The sequence below is a fragment of the Myotis yumanensis genome, unplaced genomic scaffold, assembly GCF_028538775.1.
Source record: "Myotis yumanensis isolate MYYU_CA2020_CCGP unplaced genomic scaffold, mMyoYum1.0.hap1 SCAF_7, whole genome shotgun sequence".
Taxonomy (NCBI): Eukaryota; Metazoa; Chordata; class Mammalia; order Chiroptera; family Vespertilionidae; genus Myotis; species Myotis yumanensis.
In genome coordinates this window covers 82,213,513-82,237,816 of record NW_027223758.1, presented here as the reverse complement: position 1 = coordinate 82,237,816, position 24,304 = coordinate 82,213,513, and the positions used below count along the sequence as shown (strand labels likewise).

Here is a 24,304-nt window from a genome sequence, read left to right as displayed (position 1 = left end):
GTAGAGCTCAGCACAGAGGTGGAGGAGAGGCAAAATAGTTGGGGTTCTGAAGTCCCTTATCTCTTCTTCAGTCAGAACAGCTTTTTACCCTTGTCTTTCTCCTCCAGTTGTACCATTTCATGCTGGTGTCACCCTTCAGCCATCCTTAAAAAGGCCCCTGCTGCAATTTAACCTGGCTAATCTACTCTCCTACTTCCCTCCACTCAAGTGTAAGGGTAGAGGAGAATCTATTGTATTAAGATTTCTTTTTTAAAGAGTATCTTTTCTGTATTCTTCACACCCTTTTGTGCATTGAGAATTTACTATCCCTCTGTGTGTCAAAACAAGAGTGAATATTTAAGTGTCTGGGTGTGTATTTGGGCTAGTGAAGAAGAGCCAGTGATTATAACTTTCTTAATAGATACTGGTAAACCAGACACAGAAAATCTTTTATACTAAGAGGCTTAAGTAATTTTGTAACAGATTTTCTATTCGGAAGTCTTGAGTATTTGGTTCCTTACACCTAGTAGAACTGGCCATTCTGGTAGAAGTAGAATGGGAAGTTAAGGGGGGTTTGAAGTTAGAGGTCCTCATTCCTCCTACTCCCCAACTGTTGAGCAAGGAAATAGTCTAATTGATGATAGATGTAACAGAATCTACCATGTGATTCAAAGCTATTAGTGGTATTAAAAGATAAACTCAGGCATTACATTTTAGGAATTTATTTGAGCAAAAATCAGTTTGAATTGGGCAGCACTAAACCATATGTGGTTAGGAGCACTCAGTTAATTAGGAGCTGGCAGAAAACGTATAGAGAAAAGGTAGAAGCAAGGTAAAGAAATTATTGACTGGCTGTAGCTTAAATCCTAGTTGGCTTAGATTTTGGTTTGCTTACATAGGCACCACAGCATTAGAGTCACCTAGGTTTAATGGCTTCCTTGTTTAATTAATACAGCAATTTCCCCCTTTGGTCATCACATCAAACATGAGAGTTTGACGGAAAACTTGGTATTAGCACACTCTTAGTCACCATCAGAGTTAAAATGCTCTTGTTTCATTGTGAAACTCAGGTTATGATGTCATCTATGGAGGAATTGCTTTCGCTGTTCATCCCATTGCTCATCTTGTTTCTGTTTCTGGGTAGTAAGGAGAACCTGCTATGGTCTCTTTTAATGACGTTAAAGGGCATTCTTTCTTAGGTGTCATTTCCAGAATACCTACTCTCCAGGTTCTAAGCTGTGAAAAGTTTGATCATCTGTTGGAGGTTCATGGAAAGCTTCCTTTACCTGGTGGAAAAACATTTTGGCATGATGCATTAAAGCTTTACAGTATTGAGTCATTTCAGAATTTATGAGTGCAGGAGACATGTGTGGTTTTATCATCAAAGGCATAGTTCTTCTTGTTACTATTTCATAAGGCATTAATTTATGCCTTTCTCTAAGTGTCTAATTGCCACCAAAACCAATGGTAAAACTTTTGACCAGGGCAGTCCAGTTAATTCTGTTAATTTAGCTAGCTTTAGTCCATTGGAATTTACCAGGTGACTGAGGACAGTAAGGGCAATGTTAATGCCATTGTGTCAGCAGTGCTGTATTTAATTAATAATTTGTCCAATGAAATGAGTTCTCCTGTGTGTGTGTTATCTCTGTGTGTGTCAAAATGAGAGATTTCTCTGGGGATACTCCATAAAGGAAATACATGTTTCCTAAAAGTTTCTTAGCCACTGTTTTGGTGTCAGCCTTTCTGTATGGGAAGGCTTTAATTCATCCTGAGGACATACAAACAATTACTAGAATATAGTGGTAATTCATTGTGGGAGGCAGTAGAATGAAATCCATTGTACGTTCAAATGGCCTAGACAGGGGTCCTCAAACTACAGCCCGCGGGCCACATGCGGCCCGCCGAAAACATTTATCCGGCCCGCCGGGTGTTTTTGCTGCCGCTGTGTGCATAGGAATTTGTTCATAGTTTTTTTTTAAACTATAGTCCGGCCCTCCAACGGTCTGAGGGACAGTGAACTGGCCTCCTGTTTAAAAAGTTTGAGGACCCCTGGCCCTAGTAAGTCACCGGTGGGGATGCTCTATTAATACCTTAATAGCCTTTCCAGGGTTATGGGCTTGGCAAATTAGACATTGGTCACAAACCAAATTTGTGACCTTAGATCAGTGATCTCACCAATACTTTTTCATAGTTTGGATCATTTTATCTGTGCCATGATGAGTTGCTGAATGTAGAGCTTTTAGTAATGGCATTTTTAGATACAGTGAACGAACCAGGTCGCAGTCTGGGCTCTCAGTGAGTCCTTGGTTAATATTAAATTTGCATCCTTGTTGGTCTCAACAGTGTTATCTAGCTTGGGTGCTTGATTTTGTCTTTTTTTAAAAAAATATTTTTATTGATTTCAGAGAGTAAGGGAGAGGGGGAGAGAGATAGAAACATCAGTGATGAGAGAGAATCATTGATTGGCTGCCTCCTGCATGCCCCCCTACTGGGGATCGAGCCCACAACCTGAGCATGTGCCCTTGACTGGAATCAAACCTGGGACCCTTCAGTCCGCAGACTGATGCTCTATCCACTGAGCCAAACCGGCTAGGGCTTTTTTTTTTTTTTTAAAGTATATTTTTATTGATTTCAGAGAGGAAGGGAGGGGAGAGAAACAGAAACATCAATGATGAGAGAGAGTCACTGATCGGCTGCCTCTTGCATGCCCCACACTGGGGATTGAACCCACGGTAGGCATATGCCCGGGAATCAAACCGTCACCTGGTTCATACTAGTAGGTCGATGCTTAACCACTGAGCCATGCTGGCCATGCTGATTTTGTTTTTTATATAAATTATCTATCTATATATCTCTATATATAAAAGGCTAAGTGACCGGCCGACCAGCCAGTAGGTATGACACACATTGGCCACCAGGGGGCAGACGCTCAATGTAGGAGTTGCCAAGCGACAGCAACTTTGCAGAGTGCCCTCTCCCACTCCAGGACCCCTCAGGGGATGTCAGAGAGCTGGTTTCGACCTGATCCCCTCAGGTCAGGACAAGGGACCTCACCTGCCCGAGGGACCCCCTCACTCCACAGGCGCCTTTCCAGCCATTGCGCGGCCTGCTCCAGGTGTGCCGGTCGGGGAGGGACCCCAGGAGGTTGGCTCCAGGGCGTGTCTGGCCCATCTTGCCCATTCCCGCCCCACTGGCCAACTTCTAATTAATTTCCTTTCAATGTGCATGAATCTGTGCACCAAGCCACTACTTACAAATAATTTGGTTTGAGTCAGTCATAGGAAGTTTATTCAAGTTGCATATTGGGACAATTTAGTTCTGATTCATGTTGCGTCTGCTAGAGCGTTTCCCTGAACTCAGATTCTGTTTTTCTAGTAATAGCTTCAATGTTAATAATTGCAATTCAGTTAGGCAGTAGAATGGCAGTGAGCAGTTCATTTACTTGGGGCCCATTCTCTTTTTTTAAAAAATATATTTTTTATTGACTTCAGAGAGGAAGAGAGAGGGAGAGAGAGATAGAAACACCAATGATAAGAGAGAACCATTGATCGGCTGCCTCCTGCACGCCCCCTCCTGGGGATGGAGCCCATAACCCTGGGCATGTGCCCCAGACTAGAATTGAACTTGGGACCCTTTAGTCCGCAGGCTGACACTCTATCCACTGAGCCAAACCAGCTATGGCGGGGCCCATTCTTGATTGCAGTTCCACTAGAAGTGAGGAACTCTCTCTGTTTCTTTAACATACCAAAGTCATGGATCACCCCAAAGGCATAGCTGCTGTCAATCCTATATAATAAAAGCCTAATATGCAAATGGCAGAACGACCGGTGGAACAACCTGTTGCTATGATGTGCACTTACCACTTGGGGGCAGACGCTCAAGGCAGGAGCTGTCCCCAGCCTGCAGGCCCCAGGCCAGCCAAGGCAGGTGCCAGCGGGGGCTCCCCTGATTGCCCCGCTGGTCACCCCACAGATCGGCTCTGATCACCGGCCAGGCCTACGGACCCTACCCCTGCACAAATTTCATGCATTGGGCCTCTAGTATAAAATGTTTTTGGATTTTCCATTGGATAGCTAACAAGCTAAAGTGAGGGCATGTAATTCTGCTGGTTGAGCAGACTTAAACTGAGGAAGGATTCCCCTTTCCAGTGGTTCATATTGAGTTGTTAACAGCATGTTGTGCTTGATATTTCCCTTCTGCAATTATAGCATAGGACCCATGGATGAAAAGGGTATTAAATCTGTGTGTTTTCCAAGTCAGTACAAGGGCTTAATAACCGTGACACCATGTCTACATAGTTATGGTGATCTGTGCCATTGTCAGGCAAGGGTAGCAGGATTGAGCAAATTGCAGCGCTTAATATGGAGTTTAGGTGAAAGGAGAAGGATCTCATAAACATTTGGATATGTTCTGATTACTGGGTCTAATTGTTAGTATAATTTGGGAGCCCTAGGACCGGAATTTGTTATAGAGCTAATTTTAATTGGCTAAAAGCTTGCTCGTGAATTTCTTCCCAGGGTCTTGGGTCTGGGGTCTGGGATTGAGTTCCTTGTAAACTGATACAGAGGAGTTTCAATCAGAGAAAAATTTGTAACCCAAGATCTGTAATATTCTTCAAGTCCAAGGAAACTCATTAACTGTCATTTTGATGTAGGTTTAGGGAAGTTTTGATTATGTTTATTCTTTCAAGTGAGAGGGAAATGGCTTCTGCAGTCAAATCATGTCCTAGGTAGTGAACCTTTTTTGAGAATTGGAGTTTCTCCTTGGAGGCCTATGGCCTTTACAAACTAATTGCTGTAATATATAAATTGAATCTATTTCTGAATCCTTATTAGCGGAACATAACAGATAAGTCATCTACATATTGAATGAGTGAAGATTTCTTAGGAAACTGTAAAGTTGCCAAGTCTTTTTTTAAAAAATATATTTTATTGATTTTTTACAGAGAGGAAGGGAGAGGGATAGAGAGTTAGAAACATCAATGAGAGAGAAACATCGATCAGCTGCCTCCTGCACACTCCCCACTGGGTATGTGCCCGCAACCAAGGTACATGCCCTTGACCGGAATCGAACCTGGGACCCCTGAGTCCGCAGGCCGACGCTCTATCCACTGAGTCAAACCTCTCAGGGCTAAAGTTGCCAAGTCTTGATGTAAAACCTTCGAAAATAGGATGTGGCTTCAGTGTACACTGTGGCATTATAGTCCAGGTATGTTGTTATTTTTTCTAAGTGAAGGTAAGTAAATACTGATTCTCCTTGTCAACTGGGATACTAAGGAAGGCGCAGAGCAAAGATCCACCACTGTGGACCATTTTGAGACGATAGGTACATTAGCTAACAAGGCATTGGGATTTGAAACTACCTTAGTATCACAGTTTTATTTGCACGCAGCAAATCCCCAGCTTCATCCATTTGGATTTTTAATGGGTAAGATCGGAGTGTTACAGGGGCTAGTGCGTGGAATTTTAAGTCCTTGCTTAATTAAGTTTTCTACAGTTGGTGAAAGCCCTGTGATAGCTTCTGGTTTTAGTGGATATTGAGGGGATTTAGGCAGGGGTTTGGAATGATATATTTGGAATTTTGTGGGTTCAGAGCTCTTAATTTTGTATTTCTCAATGTAAGAAGAAGCCTGTAGGCATTCAGGCACTTCTGGGAGATGGGGTTTCAGATTTTCTCAATTTCATCAGTCCCTTGTTGCAGAGGAGCAGAGCAGCTCAGGTTCAGGAGAGTTAGGAATTTCTGAGACATTTCTTCTTCCGAGTTAAATTTTATATGACTCCTCAATTTAGAAAGCAAATCTTGTCCAAACAGGTTTATTGGGGCAGTGTCACATAGAAGGAAAGTATGATTTCCAAAAATGGTCCTAGTGTCATCTGGACTGGTTTAGACCCATTGAGTTTGGTTAGAAATTCCCACTACAAAAATATTCTCTTAACTCTTAGGGATTTGCTGTTTATGAAAGTAGATAAAGTGCTTTGGTGTCCACCAGTACTATACCGATTCTTCATTAATTTTTATCTTAGTTTCCCCTTGTTCATTTAGAGGTATCATGGGGAGCAACTTTCCAGTGGATCCCTTGGGGCCTCATCAATGATGATTATTATTATTTTGGAAATCAAATCTTTCAAGACTTCTCTGATGGAAGAACAGTCTGGCAAAAGGTGGAGGTCTATTAAAGGACGGGTTCTGTAGGGGCATTCCCTTTTCCAGTACACTGGTTGTTTACAATGAAGGCAGAGATTTCAGGGCACAGTGTCCCTGAATGGAGGACTTCTAGATTCTGGCTTGGAATGTGTATGTGAAGGTCCTCCTCTCGGTCCTTGGAGCTCTTGTAACTGTGGGGCCATGTTTATTGGCTTTATTTTTATTTATTTATTTTTTTGCTTTATGCATCTTAATTATTAGTATTTTATTTTTATTTATATTTATTTATTTATTCATTTTTTGCTATTAGTATTTTTATTTTTATTTTTATTTTTTTTTAATTTTTATTTATTTATTTATTTATTTTTTCCGCTTAAAGTATTACAAAGGGTATTACATAAGTATCCTCCCCCCCCCCCCCCTTGACAAACCCCTACCCTCCCTTACCCCCCAGTGTCTTATGTCCATGTTTATTGGCTTTAAAAATTTTACCTTGCTACAAGGTTTTCTCAAAATGCTCAGCTAATTCAGCAAGAGGGGCAGCTTTCCAGCCCAGCTTATGTCTCTTTATTAGGCTACTTAGTTCAGACTGGAGCCTGCTAATGAATATGGAAGTCAGGGCTTTTTCTGTGCTTGGGTTTAATAAAGAAAGCCCAGAATGTTGCACACAAAAGGTTTCTAGTCTTGTATTATAGTCTGAGATTGGTTCACCCTTTTTGTTTTTGTTTGCAAGATTGGATGATAGACCAATCAGTCTTTTAAATAAATACCTCATCAGTACTTTCAGCTAGGTCTTGCGCTATCAGGAAAGTGAAAAGGTTCTAACTTTTACACATCCTCAAACTCATGGTTGTGGAGTGGTGTCTCATTGTGGTTTTGATATGCATTTCCCAATGACTAATGATACTGAGCTTCTTTTAAAAAAAATTTTATTGATTGATTTTAATGAGAGAGAGAGGGAGGGATAAAGAAAGAGAGAGAGAGAGAAAGACATTGATTTGCTGTTGCACTCATTTATTCATTCACTGATTGATTCTTGTATGTGCCCCTACCAGGGAGTGAGTCCACAACCTTGGCGTTTGGGTATGATGCTCAAATCAACTAAGCTACATTGGCCAGGACTTGAGCATCTTTTCATGTGCTTATTGGCCATTGTATATCTTCTTTAGAGAAGAGTTCAAACCTTTTGCCCATTTCTTAATTGGGTTATTTTAAAAATTAAGTTTAAATTCTTTATTCTAGATACAAGTTGTTTATCAGATATATGATTTTCACTTTTTCTTTTTGTGGATTGTCTTTTCACTTTCTTGATAGTGTACGTTGAAACAAAAGTTTTTAATTTTGATGAAGTTTATCTGCATTTTCTTTTGTTGCTTTTGATGTCAATTCGAAGAAACCATTGCCCAATCAGTGTCATAAAGATTTATGCCTGTTTTCATCTAAAAGGTTATATTTATAGTTTCAGCTTTTACATTTAGGTGATTGATCCATTTTGAGTTAATGTTTGCTTATGGTGTGAGGGATTCAACTTCTTTTGCATGTGGATACCAGTTTTCCCAGCACTTTTTTTTTTTAAAGACGATTTTTTTCCTTTTGAGTTGTCTTGACAGTCTGTTTTTATTCAGGTACCTCAACATAAGGAATTGGATAGTTGAATTGAAGTAAAAGTGTTATGTGGAATCAATTGGTATCATAGTCCAAACTATTTTCTATGAATATTCATTTTGAACCCCCTAGCAATGTGGCTTTTTTCCTAGACTTTTTGGAAAAGTGGTTTGAAACTGTTTGCTTTTTGACTTTGCAGAGAGCAATATAAACCTAACAAAGACATTCAGAGCTCTCCATTTGCTAATTCATGTAGGTCAGTAAAAGCAAATCTTGATTATGCCACAAAATGTATATAGATTTTTAGTGTTTGCCTGGATATTGACTTTATGACACTGAACAAGTTATTGCACTTTTTCCTTAATCTGAAAAATGGTTTTAATAACATTTTATATTTTCTTATTTCCATTCCTCATTTTTCCCCCCAAATAAAAACAGTCCTTGTGCAGATAGTGCAGAAAAATTCCAAAGGAAAGTAAAAGTCCATCCTTTCCCACTAAGTCTCACTCCTGATATAACTGCCTTAAACTCTTTTATTTTTAATTTTTAGGTAAATTCCCAAACTTAAAAATACCACATCTCTTTTTATATCTTGATTTTTCTTTGAATTCTAAACAGTATCTGTTGCTTGACTTTCTAGTAAATAACAAATTTCGGTCATTATGTTTTCCACTTTGTTTCTAATTCTGCTGTTACATTTTTTTGGTTCCTATTCCGGTGTTGATTATTCTTAACTTTTTGCAGCAAATTTCTGTTTCAGACAATACATCTTCCATTCCGAGCATTTAACACCCATCTATTTCTCTTTGTTTTTTCTACCTCCACACTTCCTTTTCTTCCAACCTTAATTTTCTGTTTTATTGTCAAGATTTTTATTATTTGGTTTATAACTCTTGCACACTTTTTGTACTTCTAAAGGAGATTCTAGAAATTAAGTACTAATAACTAGCCTTTGTTATGTAAATATTGATCACTGTTAGAACCGAGTAGAGTGGAGCTGTAGAGGAAATTCTGTTAACTAAACCCGTGCTGCCCTGGCCAATGTTGCTCAATTGATTGGGTGTTGTCCCATGCACCGAGCAGTTGCTGGTTCCATGCCCTGGTTGCAGGCTCGATTTCTGGTAGGCAGGCGGTTTGCAAGAGGCAGCTGATTGATATTGCGGTTTCACATCTATGTTTCTCCTCCCTTCCTCTCTCTCTAAAAATCAATAAATTATTCTTTAAAAATAGTATAAACCCCTGTTCCTTAAAGGAGAAATATAACAAAGTCCCGCTTGATTGAGGAGAGCTCATGGACATTATTTTTTAAATTTGATATTACAATGTGTTCTCATCTTGTAGCCATTCAGTTTTTCTGCAAGATAGGTATTCTGGAGTTCTCAACCTTCCTTTTCTAATTTGCGCACTTTCTTTCTAGGTGCGCTAATACAGCTGTCATTCTGGGATTACTTTACATTACACTCCGGGGTTATGGCTATTATTTGGATTCTATGTCTTTTTTTTAATTAAAATTTTATTTTACAGGAATACAGGATGGGGCAAAAGTAGGTCTGCAGTTGTGAGTACATGAAATAGTTTATTCTTGTATTATTATTTGTTAATCATTGTATTATTTTCCATACGAACAACTGTAAGCCTGCTTTTGCCCCAACCTGTATAATTATAAGTATGCTGGTGGGTATGCTGGTGGGTATGCTGGTGATAAACTTTGTAAGTTTTGAATATTTGAAAATGGCTTGCCTTTTGTTTCTGATTGAAATTTTAGATATAGAATTTTAAGTTGGTAATACAACTTTTCTTTCTGAACTTTTAAAATTTTGCTCTAGGAATTTAAAGCAGCCCCAGTGTTGCTAATCTGTTGGTTATCCTTTTGTAGTAACCTTCTTTACAGTCTTTATGGTGATATCTTTATCTTTGGTCTCTTAAATGTGTTTAGTGGTAGGCTTTTTTCATTCCTTCTGTCAGGTACCTTTTCAGTTTTAAGACTCTTTAGGTCTGGGGAATTATCTTTGATAATTTCTTTCCTCCTTTTTTGTTTTCTCGGAGACTCTTGATGGATGAATGTTGGACTTCCTAGATTGAAGCTTCATTTGTTTATTACACTCTGGAAGAGTTCTCTTTTACTTTGCCTTTGAACTTTTCTGTAGAACTTATTTCAGTAATTGTATTTTTAATACATAAGACTGCTATCCTCGCTCCTTCCTGCCCTCCTCCCTCCCTCCCTCCTTTTCTTTTTTGAGTATAGTGCATATTGTTGTGTTTGTTCAGACCCTTCTACTAACAAAATAATATAGTTCCAGTTATTCCATGTCCTGTTTTTTATTGTCCATTCTTAATTTTAGACGTTTTGGTAGATGTTTAGTGGTTTTAATTTGCATTCCCACAGTACCCTAATAAGTAATTATATAAAACCCCTTTTAATATACTTGCAATTTGGATATCTTTTGTGATGTGACTTGCCAAGTTTTTTGCCCATTTTTATACTGGGCCTTCTGTCTTTTTCATACTTATTTGTAAGAGTTTATTATATACCCTAGATACCAGCTCTTACAGATTATATTTTGCAGATAACCAGCCCTGTAAGTCTATTCAGAGTTCTGCTTGACTTCTCAACTTATCCACCATCCTTTCCCATTGGCAAATATCTCCAGGGGAAAAGAGGCATCCAATGTGCTACGCTTCCCTCCTTTCCACAGTCTTGGCCTCTCAGGTCCTTGCTGCCTTTGTAGTGCGTTATGCCTTCAAACATATGTATTTATTAATATTATATTCAACTTTCAGGTTTTAATAGAAAAAGTTAAAGTCAGTCATTGGGGGACATGGAAGTAGACCAAGTCGTCCTGCATTGCAGTTTTTCAAGGAGCTTCTTGAGTATTAGGTTCTCCACATAATTTTAGAGTCATCTTTTGAAGTTGTGTAGGTACACACACACAACCTTTTGGGGTTTTTATGGGAAATGCATTGGAGAAAATTAACATTTTGTTACTAAGTTTTCTTAATCATGACCATTGTAATCTTCATATACCAGTATTTAGATCTTTTAGTGTCTCTCAATAAAGTTTTATAATTTTCTTCAACTAAACTATTGCAGATATTTGTTAGATTTATTTCTAGGTACCCTATGTTTGTATCAAATCATAAATGGTACCTTTTTATAGTTATATTTTCTGTCTTGAGGGTAAATAGAAGTAAAATTTGACTTTGTATAACAATCTTGCTATACTCCTAATTATGATAAATTATCTATAGAACTCTTTTGGATTTCCTGTGTAGACCAACCTATCTGTGAATAATGACCTCTTTGTTTCCTCCTTTCCAATTCTTATGCTTTTTTTTTCTCTTTCTTTCTTTCTTTTTCTTGTCTAAATGTGCTGGCTAGGATCTCCAGTACAATGTTGAATAGAAGCGGTGATGGGGGCATCCTGATCTTGTTCCTGATTTTAGAGGAAATACTTTCAAAGTTTCACAGTTAAGTATGATGCTTGCTGTAGGTTTATTGTAGATAATCTTTTCAGGTTAAGGCTGTTCCTTTCTATTACTAGTTTGCTAATTTAAAAAAATGGATGTTGAATTTTATCAGAAGCCTTTTCTGCATCTTTGAAGAGGATCATGTTTTTATTCTGTAATCTGTTAATGTTTTTCTTCTGTAATCTGTTAACATGGTGAACTACATTGATTGATTTTCTGATATTTAAATCAACCTTGTGTTTCAAGTATAAAGTCAACCCGGATCTTTCTGTCTCTGTCTCTGTCTGTCTCTGTCTGTCTGGGTTTGTGTGTGTGTGTGTGTGTGTGTGTGTGTGTGTGTGTGTGTCTCAATTTGAAGACAGTTAATTCAGGATTTTTGTCTCTAATAATGTGTAATATTGACCTATAATTTTAAAAATATATACTTTTCCCCTTTCTTCTGGAAGAGTTGATGTAAGATTAGAATGATCTGTTTCTTAAATGTTTGATAGAACTCCCTTGTAAAATTGTTACTGTTTTTTTCTTTGTGGGGCACTTTCTTAACTATTCTAATTGTTTTGGTTGTAGGATTGTTCGTATTTTCAATTTCAAACCGGTTTTGGTAGGTTATACTTTTATAGAAAATTGTCCATTTCATCCATGTTCTTCAATTTATGGTATTAATTTGTTAATCTCTAATTTTGTGTTACCTGTCTTTAATGTCCCTTTTATCTTTTTTAAAAAAACTTTCTTTTCCTTGATCAGTGCTAAGAGCTAAAAGTTTGCCAATTTGTAAGATTTCAAAGAGTTGCGTTTTTGTCTTATATGCTCTTAAATGTATACTTTCCCATTTCATTAATTTCTGCTCATTCCTTTCCTTACACTTCCTTTGGGTTTGTTTCTATTCTTTTTCTGATTGCTTATTTTTTAAATTTTAACATAGGCAGTTAAGACCAGGAATTTCTATGTATTGCTTTCCTTGTTCACACAAGTTTTGATGTGGAGTGTTTTCGTTTGTGAATATTTTCCTATTCTGTGAATTCTTTAATTTATCATTTATTTAAAAGTTTTGGTTTCAAATATAGAGACATTTGGTCAGCTCCAGGTCTTACTCTTCTTTCTGGCTTCATGGTGCACATGTGTATAAATAAATATGACCCACCTGTGGGTCACCTTTGAGTTCAGAATTGACTGAAAATCACCAAGTAGGTTGATTTATGAGGCAACAAGTGGCTAAAAGTATAAACTAGGGTGCGTTGAATAAATAGATGGTAAAACCTGGAGCAGGAACTGCCTGTTACCTTCATTTTACTCCCAAGAACAAGTCAATAGGGAGTGGCTTGGAGGAAATATTGTCCTTTGAGATTTAAAAAAATTTTTTTTATTGCTTTTAGAGAGAGGAAGGGAGAGGGATAGAGAGACACATCAATTGGCTGCCTCCTGCATGCCTGCTACTGGGGATCAAGCCCAAAACCAGGGCATGTGCCCTGATCAGGAATCCAACTGGTGACCTCTTGGTTCATGGGTCAATGCTCAACCACTGAACCGCACAGGCTGGGCATCCTTTGAGATTTGTGATCACTCATTTCCTTGCTCTTCAAAGGTCTTTTCCTCATTGGATACTCAGCTAGCTTGGAAATTCAGTTCTAGAACAGCGGTTCTCAACCTGTGGGTTGCGACCCCTTTGGGGGTCGAACGACCCTTTCACAGGGGTCGCCTAAGACCATCGGAAAACAAATATATAATTACATATTGTTTTTGTGATTAATCACTGTGCTTTAATTATGTTCAATTTGTACCAATGAAAATACATCCTGCATATCAGATATTTACATTACGATTCTGTGAATTCTTTAATTTATCATTTATTTAAAAGTTTTGGTTTCAAATATAGCAAAATTACATTTATGAAATAGCAACAAAAATAATTTTATGGTTGGGGGGTCACCACAACATGAGGAACTGTATTAAAGGGTTGTGGCATTAGGAAGGTTGAGAACCACTATTCTAGAAATTTTACTGTTATATAAGACTAGGGGCCCAGTGCACGAATTCGTGCACCTTAAAAAGGAACTGTGGGCCACGAGGCTGCAAGTAGGCACAGGGGCAGATCTTGGCCCATCCTCTGTACCCCCGCCCAGCCCCTCCCACCCAGCCCCTGGTCCCCTGTCTGCTTTCAGTCCTGCTCCCACCGCTCCCACTCCCACGCTCTGATGTCACCAGCCCCAATTGCACCCACTGAAGGCGTGGAGCGATTGGGGCCAGCGCCAGCAGTGGGTTCGAGCAGCAGCTGCTTCCCTGATGGCCCCTCAGGAGCAGGGGGAGGTGGAGAAGCCCTGAGGGGTGATCGGGGCCTACAGGTGCCGCTCACACCTGCTGGTGGTGCTGAGTGTTCGGGACCAGCGCCGGGCACGGGCAGTAGTGGCTCCAGTGCTGGCAGCAGGTGCGAGCACTAGGTGGGACTGCGGCTTGCGGGAGCAAATAATTTTCAATAACCACCAGAGGCTCGCTCCGATGACAGCGACCGGTGCCCCACCTTGGTCTGGCACCCCCACTCACCTGCTCCACCATTTCACCACAGCCAACACCTGCCATGTTCTGCACACCCCCCCTGGTGGTCAGCGCACGTCATAACAACCTGTTGTTTGTTTATTTGGTTGCTCTAGTTGTTCTGCCATTCGGTCTATTTGCATATTAGCCTTTTATTATATAGGATATATGGATTTTTAGCTTTAATATTAAAAACATTATTTTCTTATATTGTCCTTTGATATTTAAGTTGGGGTAAAAAATTCGTTGGCTTTTGGATTACAAATCTGTCTTGCCCCAGCTGGTGTGGCTCAGTGGTTGAGCGTCTACCTATGAACCAGGAGGTCAGGGTTTGAGTCCTGGTCAGGGTACATGCCAGGGTTGCAGGCTCAAACCCCAGTGTAACGTAAAGGAGGCAGCCGATCAATTATTCTCCCTCATCATTGATTTCTCTATCTCTCTCTCTCTCTCTCCCTCTCCTTTCCTCTCTGAAATCAATAAAAATATATATTTTTAAAAATCTGTCTTGATATTGTAAATTTATTGCTTAGTATCAGAAGTTATGCATATAGTGTTGTAAAATTCTAATTGGTCAATTGATGATAATGCTGTAACAAATATTATGTATTGGTAGGGCTTAGTTTTAAAAAGGAACATTTTTATTGGTTATAAATTTCATAGTCCAACAAATACAAGTTTTCACTTGAGCATAAGTGGATTATGAGTGTTAATAGAAATTAATAGACTACCAAAATTAAGAGTACAACAAAACAAAATTAGCACCATAACTTGAATGTAATTACTGAGGGTGGGCTGGCAGTATAAACAGGAATGATTCTAACTGGTAAGTGGAAGTACTGGTTGCTAGCACATGCCAATTGATAGAATGCTGGAAAATAAAGATTTTATATTATATTCTAAACAGGGTTTTTATGTTCTTGGCTATTGGCTTACTTATTTATTTTTTCTTTCCTTTTAGAATATGGTCTCTAGTTTTAGGGTTTCTGAACTACAAGTGTTACTAGGCTTTGCTGGACGGAATAAAAGTGGACGCAAGCATGACCTCCTGATGAGGGCGTTGCATTTATTGAAGAGTGGCTGCAGCCCTGCGGTTCAAATTAAAATTCGAGAATTGTATAGACGCCGATACCCACGGACTCTTGAAGGACTTTCTGATTTATCCACAATCAAATCATCAGTTTTCAGTTTGGATGGTAACTCATCACCTGTAGAACCTGACTTGGCTGTGGCTGGAATCCACACGTTGCCTTCCACTTCAGTTACACCTCACTCACCATCCTCCCCTGTTGGTTCTGTGTTGCTTCAAGATACTAAGCCCACGTTTGAGATGCAGCAGCCATCTCCCCCAATTCCTCCAGTCCATCCTGATGTGCAGTTAAAAAACTTGCCCTTTTATGATGTTCTTGATGTTCTCATCAAGCCCACGAGTTTAGGTAAGTGCTAGACAAATCCGTTTCTTCTAGATAACAAATAAAGCAAAAGGCCTGATTTGCTGTTAAAAGATAAATTGAGGCATTAATGCTAAATGTTTAAGTGTACAGATAAAGAATATTGGCAGCCATGACTGAAATCTAACAGAAAACTGTTGATTTCAACATTCTCATTCTTTTGGCTTAGAACTCAAATTGCCTTTATATGTATATGTAGGGGAACAGACACAAATCCTCTTGACTGTGATATTCTGTGTTTTGATTCTTTTGATATTTTTACAAAGAGACTTAGTTTCTGTTTAACATAGCTTTTAAAATGCTTTCCTAAGAAGTAAACCTTTTATACTTAACTACAGGTGCAGTGCACAAATTTGTGCACCAGTGGGGTCCCTCGGCCTGGCCTGCAGAATCGGGCCAAACATGGCTCTCCGATATCCCGAGGGATCCTGGATTGTGAGAGGGTGCAGGCCAGGCTAAGGGACCCCACTGGGGCATGATCAGGGCCGGGGAGGGACAAGGGAAGTTGGCCAGCCAGGGAAGGACCGTAGGAGGGCTCCAGGGCCTAGTCCACCCATCTCGCTCAGTCCCGATCAGCTGGACCCCAGCAGCAAGCTAACCTACCAGTTGGAGCGTGTGTCCCCTGGTAGTCAGTGCACATCATAGTGAGTGGTTGAGCAGCCTTAGCATATCATTAGCATATTACGCTTTGATTGGTTGAATGGCCGACCGGTCGACTGGACACTTAGCATATTAGCCTTTTATTATATAGGATTTTTTTTTCTAAAGTGGCAAAAAATTTTTTTCTAATTTTTTTTGCTTTTTGTTTAATATTCATCAATTGCTCAGAAAATATAATAAATTTTATCATGCTACTTAAAGTTGATACAGGTATCTAACAAATTTTTATCTAGGTTGATGACTTCTATGTTCGAACGGCATAATTTCTTACTGCTTAATGAAATTATATGCAGAGGTATTTGGATTTATTGATGAAATAAACTGTTTGGGAAATGGTATTTCATAGTTAACCTGGGAGGTTACTTTCTTTTCCATCCTGTGAAGACCCTTTTTGTTTTCAGTTATTTGAAAACTCATATATATCAATGTGCTCTTTTCCTTTGGGTAGGATTATACTGCAGTACATCTTGGTTGTGCTGGAAGGAAATTTTGAGGGTCAGAGCTGGTTAATGGAGTCAATGTGGCCTGTTTGGTTGGCAGGCCAAGGTGGCTATGCTTTTTCCAGGCCCTTTCTCTTTGCTTTGCTTTCATTTAACAATATTGAGCCAGGCAGGTAGAGTAATGCATTTTTATCCTTCCATTATATTCATTCTGCAATAAGGATTCTGTACTTGTTTGCATTTTTATTATTTGTACAGAGTCCTATGAGTAGAATTATTGCATCAAAGAGTAAGAACATTTTAGACTCTCGATAACATATTGCTAAATTAGTTTCAAGAAGAGCTATGCTAGTTTAAATTACTCAAAGTGAGGAATGTCTATCATTGCACTTTACTTCCTGCCTTTATTTGTTATTAAAAACAAATCTTTGTGATTTTGATGGATAAAAACTTGTGTCTTCTTTAGATTATTTTATTTCTAAAATTAATAATAGGAGCAAACTTTTCAAATGTTAATTACCCAGTGCCTTTTAAAAATACTTTTTCATCTTTAACTTTTTTTTTTTACAGCTTCATTTATCTAGTTAAAATGTTTCTATAATTTTATTTCTCCCATTGTCATGGTTTTTTGGTTTATGCCATGCTACCAATGCACAGTATCATGGCTCATACATATGTTTCTTTCTCAGCAATTATTGCAAGAAAGCAACTATTTCTTTATATTTATTTTGAGAAAAATTCAGACTTATAATATATGCTTACGTGACCCTACCTCATGGAACTCCTAGGCATATGGACAACGTGAGGACTGAGAATATAAGAGAGCCTGTGGGATCATGGTTACAGTGGAAGGTGTTTCAGAGACACGGTTGAATGCCCAGAAAAAAAGACTAGAGATAGAGAAGATGCAGCAGTGTGTCTTCTCTGCCTATTAGTATCCCTAGTGCACCAAGGGGTGACCTCTGGAGAGGCTTCCTGCTTTCTTCAGAAATAGAAATATTCTTGCTTTTATGTGTTCTTCATAGTGTTTCTCTTTCATTAACATCAGTAAGGTTAAAGAAAAGTAGTAGGGTTTTTATAAGTTTACTAAAATAAAACTTTTTTATTTCATTTGGCTTAGATAAAATACTGCCAGAAGTATTTTGTGTTGAAAAGTGGCTTAGAAAAACTTGTGTTATGCTCATGGTTAGAATGTAATAAATAAATAAATAAATAAATAAATAATAAATTTATTTTAGAATTTATAAAATAACTTCTTACCTCTGAGCTAAAACTTATATTTTTCAGGAGTCTTGTCTATCATTGTTTTGATTGATGAAACACTCAGTGAAATGCTTTGAAATTCTAAGAAGTGCTCTTTTTAAAAAATATGTTTAATTGATTTCAGAGAGAGGAAAGGAGAGGGAGAGAGAGATAGAAACATCAATGATGAGGGAGAATTATCAATTGGCTGCCTCTTGCACACCCTCTACTGGAGATCAAGCCCGCAACCTAGTCATGTGCCCTGACCGGAAATGCTCTACCACTGAGCCATTCCAGCTGGGCTAAGGAGTCTTTTAGACTTTGAGGTAGAAAGTTTAAAAATCAGCATAGTACCAAATAAAAGTCTGCCAAATAAAAGTGGAAAAATTTAATGTTTTCCAGTAATGACCTTTAGTTGAAAATTTTTTATTTCACATGTCTAAGGCAGTGTAATATGGTGTTGTTTTGTGATGTTGGAAATACTTTTAAAAATAAAAATCTCTGGGAAAATTTATTTATTTGGATACTGCTATGGAGAAACCTGTTTACATTTGGGAACTGAGAATTAAAAATCTTCAGGAGTCAAAAGGGATATCAAATCCAAATTTTAAAGCATATATTTTTGACAACTGCAAGCCAGTTTGTGTGTTTTTTATTTTATATACAATTGATTAGAAGATTTTTAAACTGTCAACATATTGTTAAGTAGGAATTGACAATATGGGAGAGACTGGAAGAGCCCTGGTAGGAAAAACAGATACAAGAGGTTAAAAATATCATTCCAGAATCTCTTGTGATATTGAATCCAAAAGAATTGCTGTTACAGCATGGCACACAGATTGATGCTAAAAAATACCAATGATGATGAGTATATTCTATTTAAGAAGATACCTTATTATATAGTTTGCAGTTTGGAATCATTTTTATTCAAAATGATTAAAATTAAAGTATTTTAGCATTTGAAATGGCAGACTGGCATCTAGAAAAGCTGAGTGGACACAACAATACTAAATCAGGTTCTCTGTATCTATGGTTATACTGTATTAAATGGACAATCCCCTAGTCTAAAAGCAAACTAACTAAAATCTCTGTTCTCTTAAATAGCTATTCTGATTTGCTCTCACAGGCAGTATTTTTCTTTTCAGTTTTTTTTTCTTTAAGATAATTTCTTTTGAAGGTGAAATCCTTTGAGAATTGTGTTTCTACTTTAAAAACTTTTCTATATTCAGTCTATACAAAAGATTATATATAAAACATTAAATTCTAAGGAATATCAATGAAATTAATACCTGTGAAACCTCTACCCACTTTTTTGTTAAATCCTCACCCGAGGATCGAAGATAAGTTTATTTACTAGGTGTACCGGTTAATAATGCGGATTTTGTAATCAAAGAAAACACAATAATTTCAAGAGAAACATCAAAAGTGCTTTACTCAAAGTAATGTCCATCGCTAGCTACACATTTCCCCCATCTTTCAGGTAATTTGTGGATATCGTCCCAATAGAACTTTTCTTGTTTGAGGCAAACCATTCAGAGACCCAATTTTCCACTTATTCATACGTTTTGAAGTGCTACTCAGAAAGTGCGTGTGCCATCGATCGGAACAAGTGGTAATCTGAAGGAGCAAGGTCTGGTGAATACAGCGGGTGGGTTAATACTTCCCAGACAAGATCTTTTAATGTGTCTTTAACTGGTTTTGAAGTGTGTGATGGTGCATCATCATGAAGCAAAATTACTTTGCCATGTCTTCTGGCACATTCTCGTTGTTTTACAATCAAAGCGTGATTCAAATTGATTATTTGTTGTCGGTAGCGGTCAGTATTAATGGTTTCACCTGGTTTTAGAAGCTCATAATACACCACACCTTCCTGATCCCACCAAACGCAGAGCATTGTCTTCTTTCCGAAGCGATTTGGCTTTGCAGTCGATGTTGATGGTTGTTGACCTGGATCAACCCATGATTTTGTGCATTTGGGATCCTCAAAATAAATCCACTTTTCATCGTCAGTCACAATTCAATGCAAAAAAAGACTTTCTTTTGTGCCATTGAAGCAACATTTTACTGATGACTTTTCGGTTTTCCATTTGTCTTTTGTTCAGTTGATGTGGCACCCATTTTCCTTCCTTTAAAGTCTTTCCCATTGCCTGTAAACGATCGGAAATTGTTTGCTGAGCAATGTTTAATCTTTCTGCAAGTTGTTTTTGAGTTTGACACGCATCTTCACCCAATAATGCTTGTAATTGTTGGCCTTCAAACTTTTTCGGTTGACCTGGACGTTCTTTGTCTTTCACATCGAAATCATCACTTTTAAAGTGTTTAAACCAGCGTTGATGTGTATCTTGAGATGGAGCATGTTCATCATAAGCTTCCCGAAGCTTTCAGCAGCACTTTTCTTCAAAATAAAGTAATGAATTAAAACTTCCTGCAAATGTTCTTTTTTTTGGCACAAAATTTGACATTTATAAGCGTAAAAATATCTATGTTAACACCTTCAGAAAATTTGACATAGAAAGTTTTGAAGTTTGCTGTCAATTCAACAAAATAGCATACATACCAAATTGCATATATATCAACATATGTGTAATTCCATCTACTGAAAAAAAATCTGCATTATTAACCGCTACACCTAGTATTTTAGACAGTATGGGAGAGAGGGAGGGATGGAGGGAAGAAGAGAGAGCAAGAGCGAGAGGGAAACACCTATGTGAGAGAAATATCAATCCTCCCAATTTACCTTGGTGAATTCACTGAAGATCTTGCACCCAGCTTTGCATTTTGGCTACATGTTAATCAGGCTTATCAGAATGAATCAAGAATTACAGATGTTGAGTAGATAATTTCATATTTTTGTCCCCTTTTCTCCTGCCTTTCAGTGCTGTTACTTTTGCTTTAAAGTTATATTTATAAGGAAATCATAAAAGAAAGCATATTACTTTACCATTACCATTTATTAACTATTTGTGGTGGTTTTCATTCCCGAAAATTTGGTTTTGAATTTGGTATCATTTTTATCTTGATAATTTTCTTTTACATTTCTTGTAGTGTATGTCTGCTTTCAACAATTGTCTTGGCTTTTTGTTTATCTAAAAGTCATTATTTCGCGCTGTTTACAAAGAGTATTGAATTTTCAGTTGACAATTTTTTCCTTTCACTACTTTGAAGATGACATATGGCCTACTTTGTTTCTGAGGAGAAGTCAGCCTTTATTTATATTGTTCCCTTGTACGAATGGTTTGTGTTTTCTCTAACTGCTTTCAAGATTTTATAGTCATCATTAGTTTTCAGTAGTTTGAATTTGATTTGACTAAGTGTGTATTTTTTTTTTACTGTATTTATTTTGCTTGGGGTTTGATCTGTAAGGGCTTTACCCCCTTAAAATTAGGGATATTCTTCCATTATTTCTGCAAGCTTTAAAAATTTTTACATATTTTTTATTTTTTTATGCTCTGTTTTCTCTTCTTATGGGACTCCATTTGTACCTGTGTTGGACTGTAGTTTCTGGCTTGAGAGACTAGTTGCTCATACATTAACTAAAATTGAAAATGCAGTGTGTTTATCTCTAATCTCCAAATATACCTGGTAGGTTAGTAAATTTGACAGTTAAGAGGTCATCGGTAATATTAGCCCTAGATAGAGAATGGAAAGTAAAATCTGCACAAGAAAGAGTTGAAGAGTGAACAGGAATTGAAGAAGTGGAGAGACTTACTAATGTAGTTCTGTGTTTGTGTTTTATGTGCCATAGGTATGTTTATGACTTACAGTTTATCTCCTTTTTAGGCCTTCAGCATAAACATCCTCCCTCCCCTCTGTTTTTAAATGTTCTGGGAGCATAATTGCTATAATAAATTACCTATGCTTAAAGAAAATATTTTTTTTTTTTTTTTACTCAAGGAGTTAATATTTTTCTTGATTTGGTGTGACTGGGGATTGAAGACTTCTGATATTGGATATTCAGCTGGTATCTTGTTTATCTTCATGCATTAGGAAAACTGGCCAGTAACACACAAGGACCATTTTGCCTTATTCTGTATGTTACTGTGGTATTTGTTGGGAAGCAGAACACCTGAGATCTCTATATTAGCTTTAGTTTTGTCTTAATGAGCGCTAGAATATCATTAATACACCAGTATATATGTGTTTAAGTTCTTTGTGAAGTGAATACATTATGATTTTTAATAATATAGTTAATGATGATTTTATTATGTATCCTTTGAAACTAGATAATCTTTTATATCAATGATGGCGAACCTATGACGCGTGTCAGAGGTGACACGCGAACTCATTTTTTTCGTTGATATTAATTTGTTAAATGGCATTTAAATATATAAAATAAATATCAAAAATATAAATATTTGTTTTACTATGGTTGCAAATATCAAAAAATTTCTATATGTGACACGGCACCAGGGTTAAGTTAGGGTTTTTCAAAATGCTGACACACCGAGCTCAAAAAGTTCACCATCACTGTTGTATATGCAAATCATCATTATGTATTTTAATAACTATCAACTTAGACATTTTAAAGTTTTAAATTTTCTCTTCTGTGAGTAATTTGTGTAATCTACACTAATAAAAGGGTAATATGCTAATTAGACCGGATAGACCGGACGTCCTTCCTGACAAAGCCGGGGCCTGGGGGAGCCTGGGCAAAGCCACCCGGGGTCCTGGGTGCCTCCCCGGGTGAAGCTGGCCCAGGCCCTGAGTCCCGGGTGCCTGCAACCAGCCAGAGGGAAGGAAGCCCGAGTCCCGGTTGCCTGTAGTCAGCCGGAGGAGGAAAGCCTGGGTCCCGGGTGCGGGGGCTGAGGCAGAGGCGGTTAGGGGTGATCAGGCAGGCAGGCGAGTGGTTAGGGGCGATCAGGCAGACAGAGGTAGTTGGGGCAATCAGCCAGGCAGGCAAGGGGTTAGAGGTGATCAGACAGGCAGGCAGAGGTGGTTAGGGACGATCAGGCAGGCAGGTGAGTGGTTAGGGGCGATCAGGCAGGCAGGCGAGTGGTTAGGGGCAATCAGTCAGGCAGGCAGGCGAGTGGTTAGGGGTGATCAGTCAGGCAGGCAGGCGAGCGGTTAGGAGACAGCGGTCCTGGATTTTGAGAGGGTGCAGGCCAGGCTGAGGGGACTCCCCACATGAATTTTGTGCACCTGGTCTCTAGTCCTATATAATAAAAGCCTAATATGCAAATCAACCCAACAGTGGAATGACTGGCAGAACAACCAGTCGCTATGATGTGCACTGACCACCAAGGGGCAGATGCTCAATGCAGGAGCTGCTCCCAGCCCGCAGGCCCCAGGCCAGCCAAGGCAGGTGCCAGCAGGGGCCCCCCATTTGCTCTGCCGGTCTCCCCATGGATTGGTCCTGATCACTGGCCAGGCCTAGGGACCCTACCCGTGCATGAATTTCATACACCAGACCTCTAGTCCTATATAATAAAAGGCTAATATGCAAGTTGACCGAACGGCAGAATGACTGGACGTACACTGACCACCAGAGGGCAGACGCTCAACACAGTTGCTGCCCCCTGGTGGTCAGTGCGCTCCCACAGGGGTAGCGCTGCTAATCCAGAAGCCGGGCTCAGCCAGAAGCTGGGCTCATGGCTGGCGAGTGCAGAGGTGGTGGTGGGAGCCTCTCTTGCCTCCGCGACAGTGCTAAGGACCCCTCTGCGGACATCCCCCGAGGGGTCCCAGACTGCAAGAGGGCTCAGGCTGGGCTGAGGGACCACCTCCCCCCGACACCATCCCCAGTGAACAAATGTTGTGCACTGGGCCTCTAGTTGAATATATCGTATCAAAAACAAACACAACAAAGAAAGAAGCAAAACAAAACAGAAAAAACTCCAAAACACACCTGAATCTGGGATAGAGTTCAACTGGGGGGGAGTTTTTTAAATTTCAATTTTATTTATTTATTTTATTTTATATACATACAGATTTCTTAAATGTTAATATGTGGGAGTTTTTCACTTGATCAGATTTTCATTAGATGATATAATATAGTCAAGAATGAAATGTAATATTGAAGGGTTGTGTTATATTTTGACTATTATAATTAGTGTGCTAGAATTAAAAATGCTTAAAATGGGACCGGCTTTACTTTCATGATTTCAAGATGATTGCAATTTAGTACTTATTTATTTTGAAATATTTTAGTTATAAAAAATTCAGAATTTGGCAGACTCTTTATCAGAATTACTTAGTTGCTGTAGGTTACAATATCCTTGGATTTGTTATTTTAATATCAAGTTTTTTCTTCCCTCCCCAGTTCAAAGCAGTATTCAGCGATTTCAAGAGAAGTTTTTTATTTTTGCTCTGACTCCTCAACAAGTTAGAGAGATATGCATATCCAGGTAAGAGAAATGTTTGGAATATATTTCTCCGTGAACATTGGTGTATTAGTCTGCTAAGGCTGCTGTAACAAAGTACCACATACTGGGTGGCTTAAACAGCAGAAATTTATTTTCTAACATTTTAAGAGGCTTGAAGTCTAAGATTCAGGTTTTACAGGTTTGAGTCCTTTGGCTTTTGGATGACCGCCTTCTTGCTGTGTGTACTCATATGGCCTTTCCTCTGTGTACCTGTGCATCTCTGGTGTCTCTCTTTTTATGTGGACACCAGTCATATTGGATTAAAACCCCTATCTTGTGACTTTATTTAACCTTAATTACCTTTTTAAAGTTCTCATCTCCACATATGTCACATTAAGGGTTAGGGCTTCAATATTCATTTTGGGATAATACAATTCATTTCATACGAGTTGGGCTATTTTTTTTTTTGGACTATTTCTTTTTAAGTAAG

General features: G+C 38.5%; 1 protein-coding gene across 6 annotated transcripts in view; it reads left to right on the top strand.

Annotated features, from left to right (window-relative positions):
- Positions 1-24,304, top strand: part of PIAS2 (protein inhibitor of activated STAT 2) — a 75,112-nt gene that overhangs the window by 2,444 nt on the left and 48,364 nt on the right. For 5 of the 6 annotated variants that reach the window (XR_011472206.1, XM_070421102.1, XM_070421101.1 and 2 more), the window contains exons 2-3: positions 14,684-15,158; positions 23,772-23,856. Coding sequence is in view for 5 of the 6 variants with exons in the window: in XM_070421102.1 (XP_070277203.1) it covers positions 14,684-15,158; positions 23,772-23,856 (560 nt within the window). In the remaining variant the exon portion in view is untranslated. Of the gene's footprint in view, positions 1-11,107; positions 11,197-14,683; positions 15,159-23,771; positions 23,857-24,304 lie in introns of all 6 variants that reach the window. The other variant, XM_070421103.1, reaches the window with a different exon arrangement.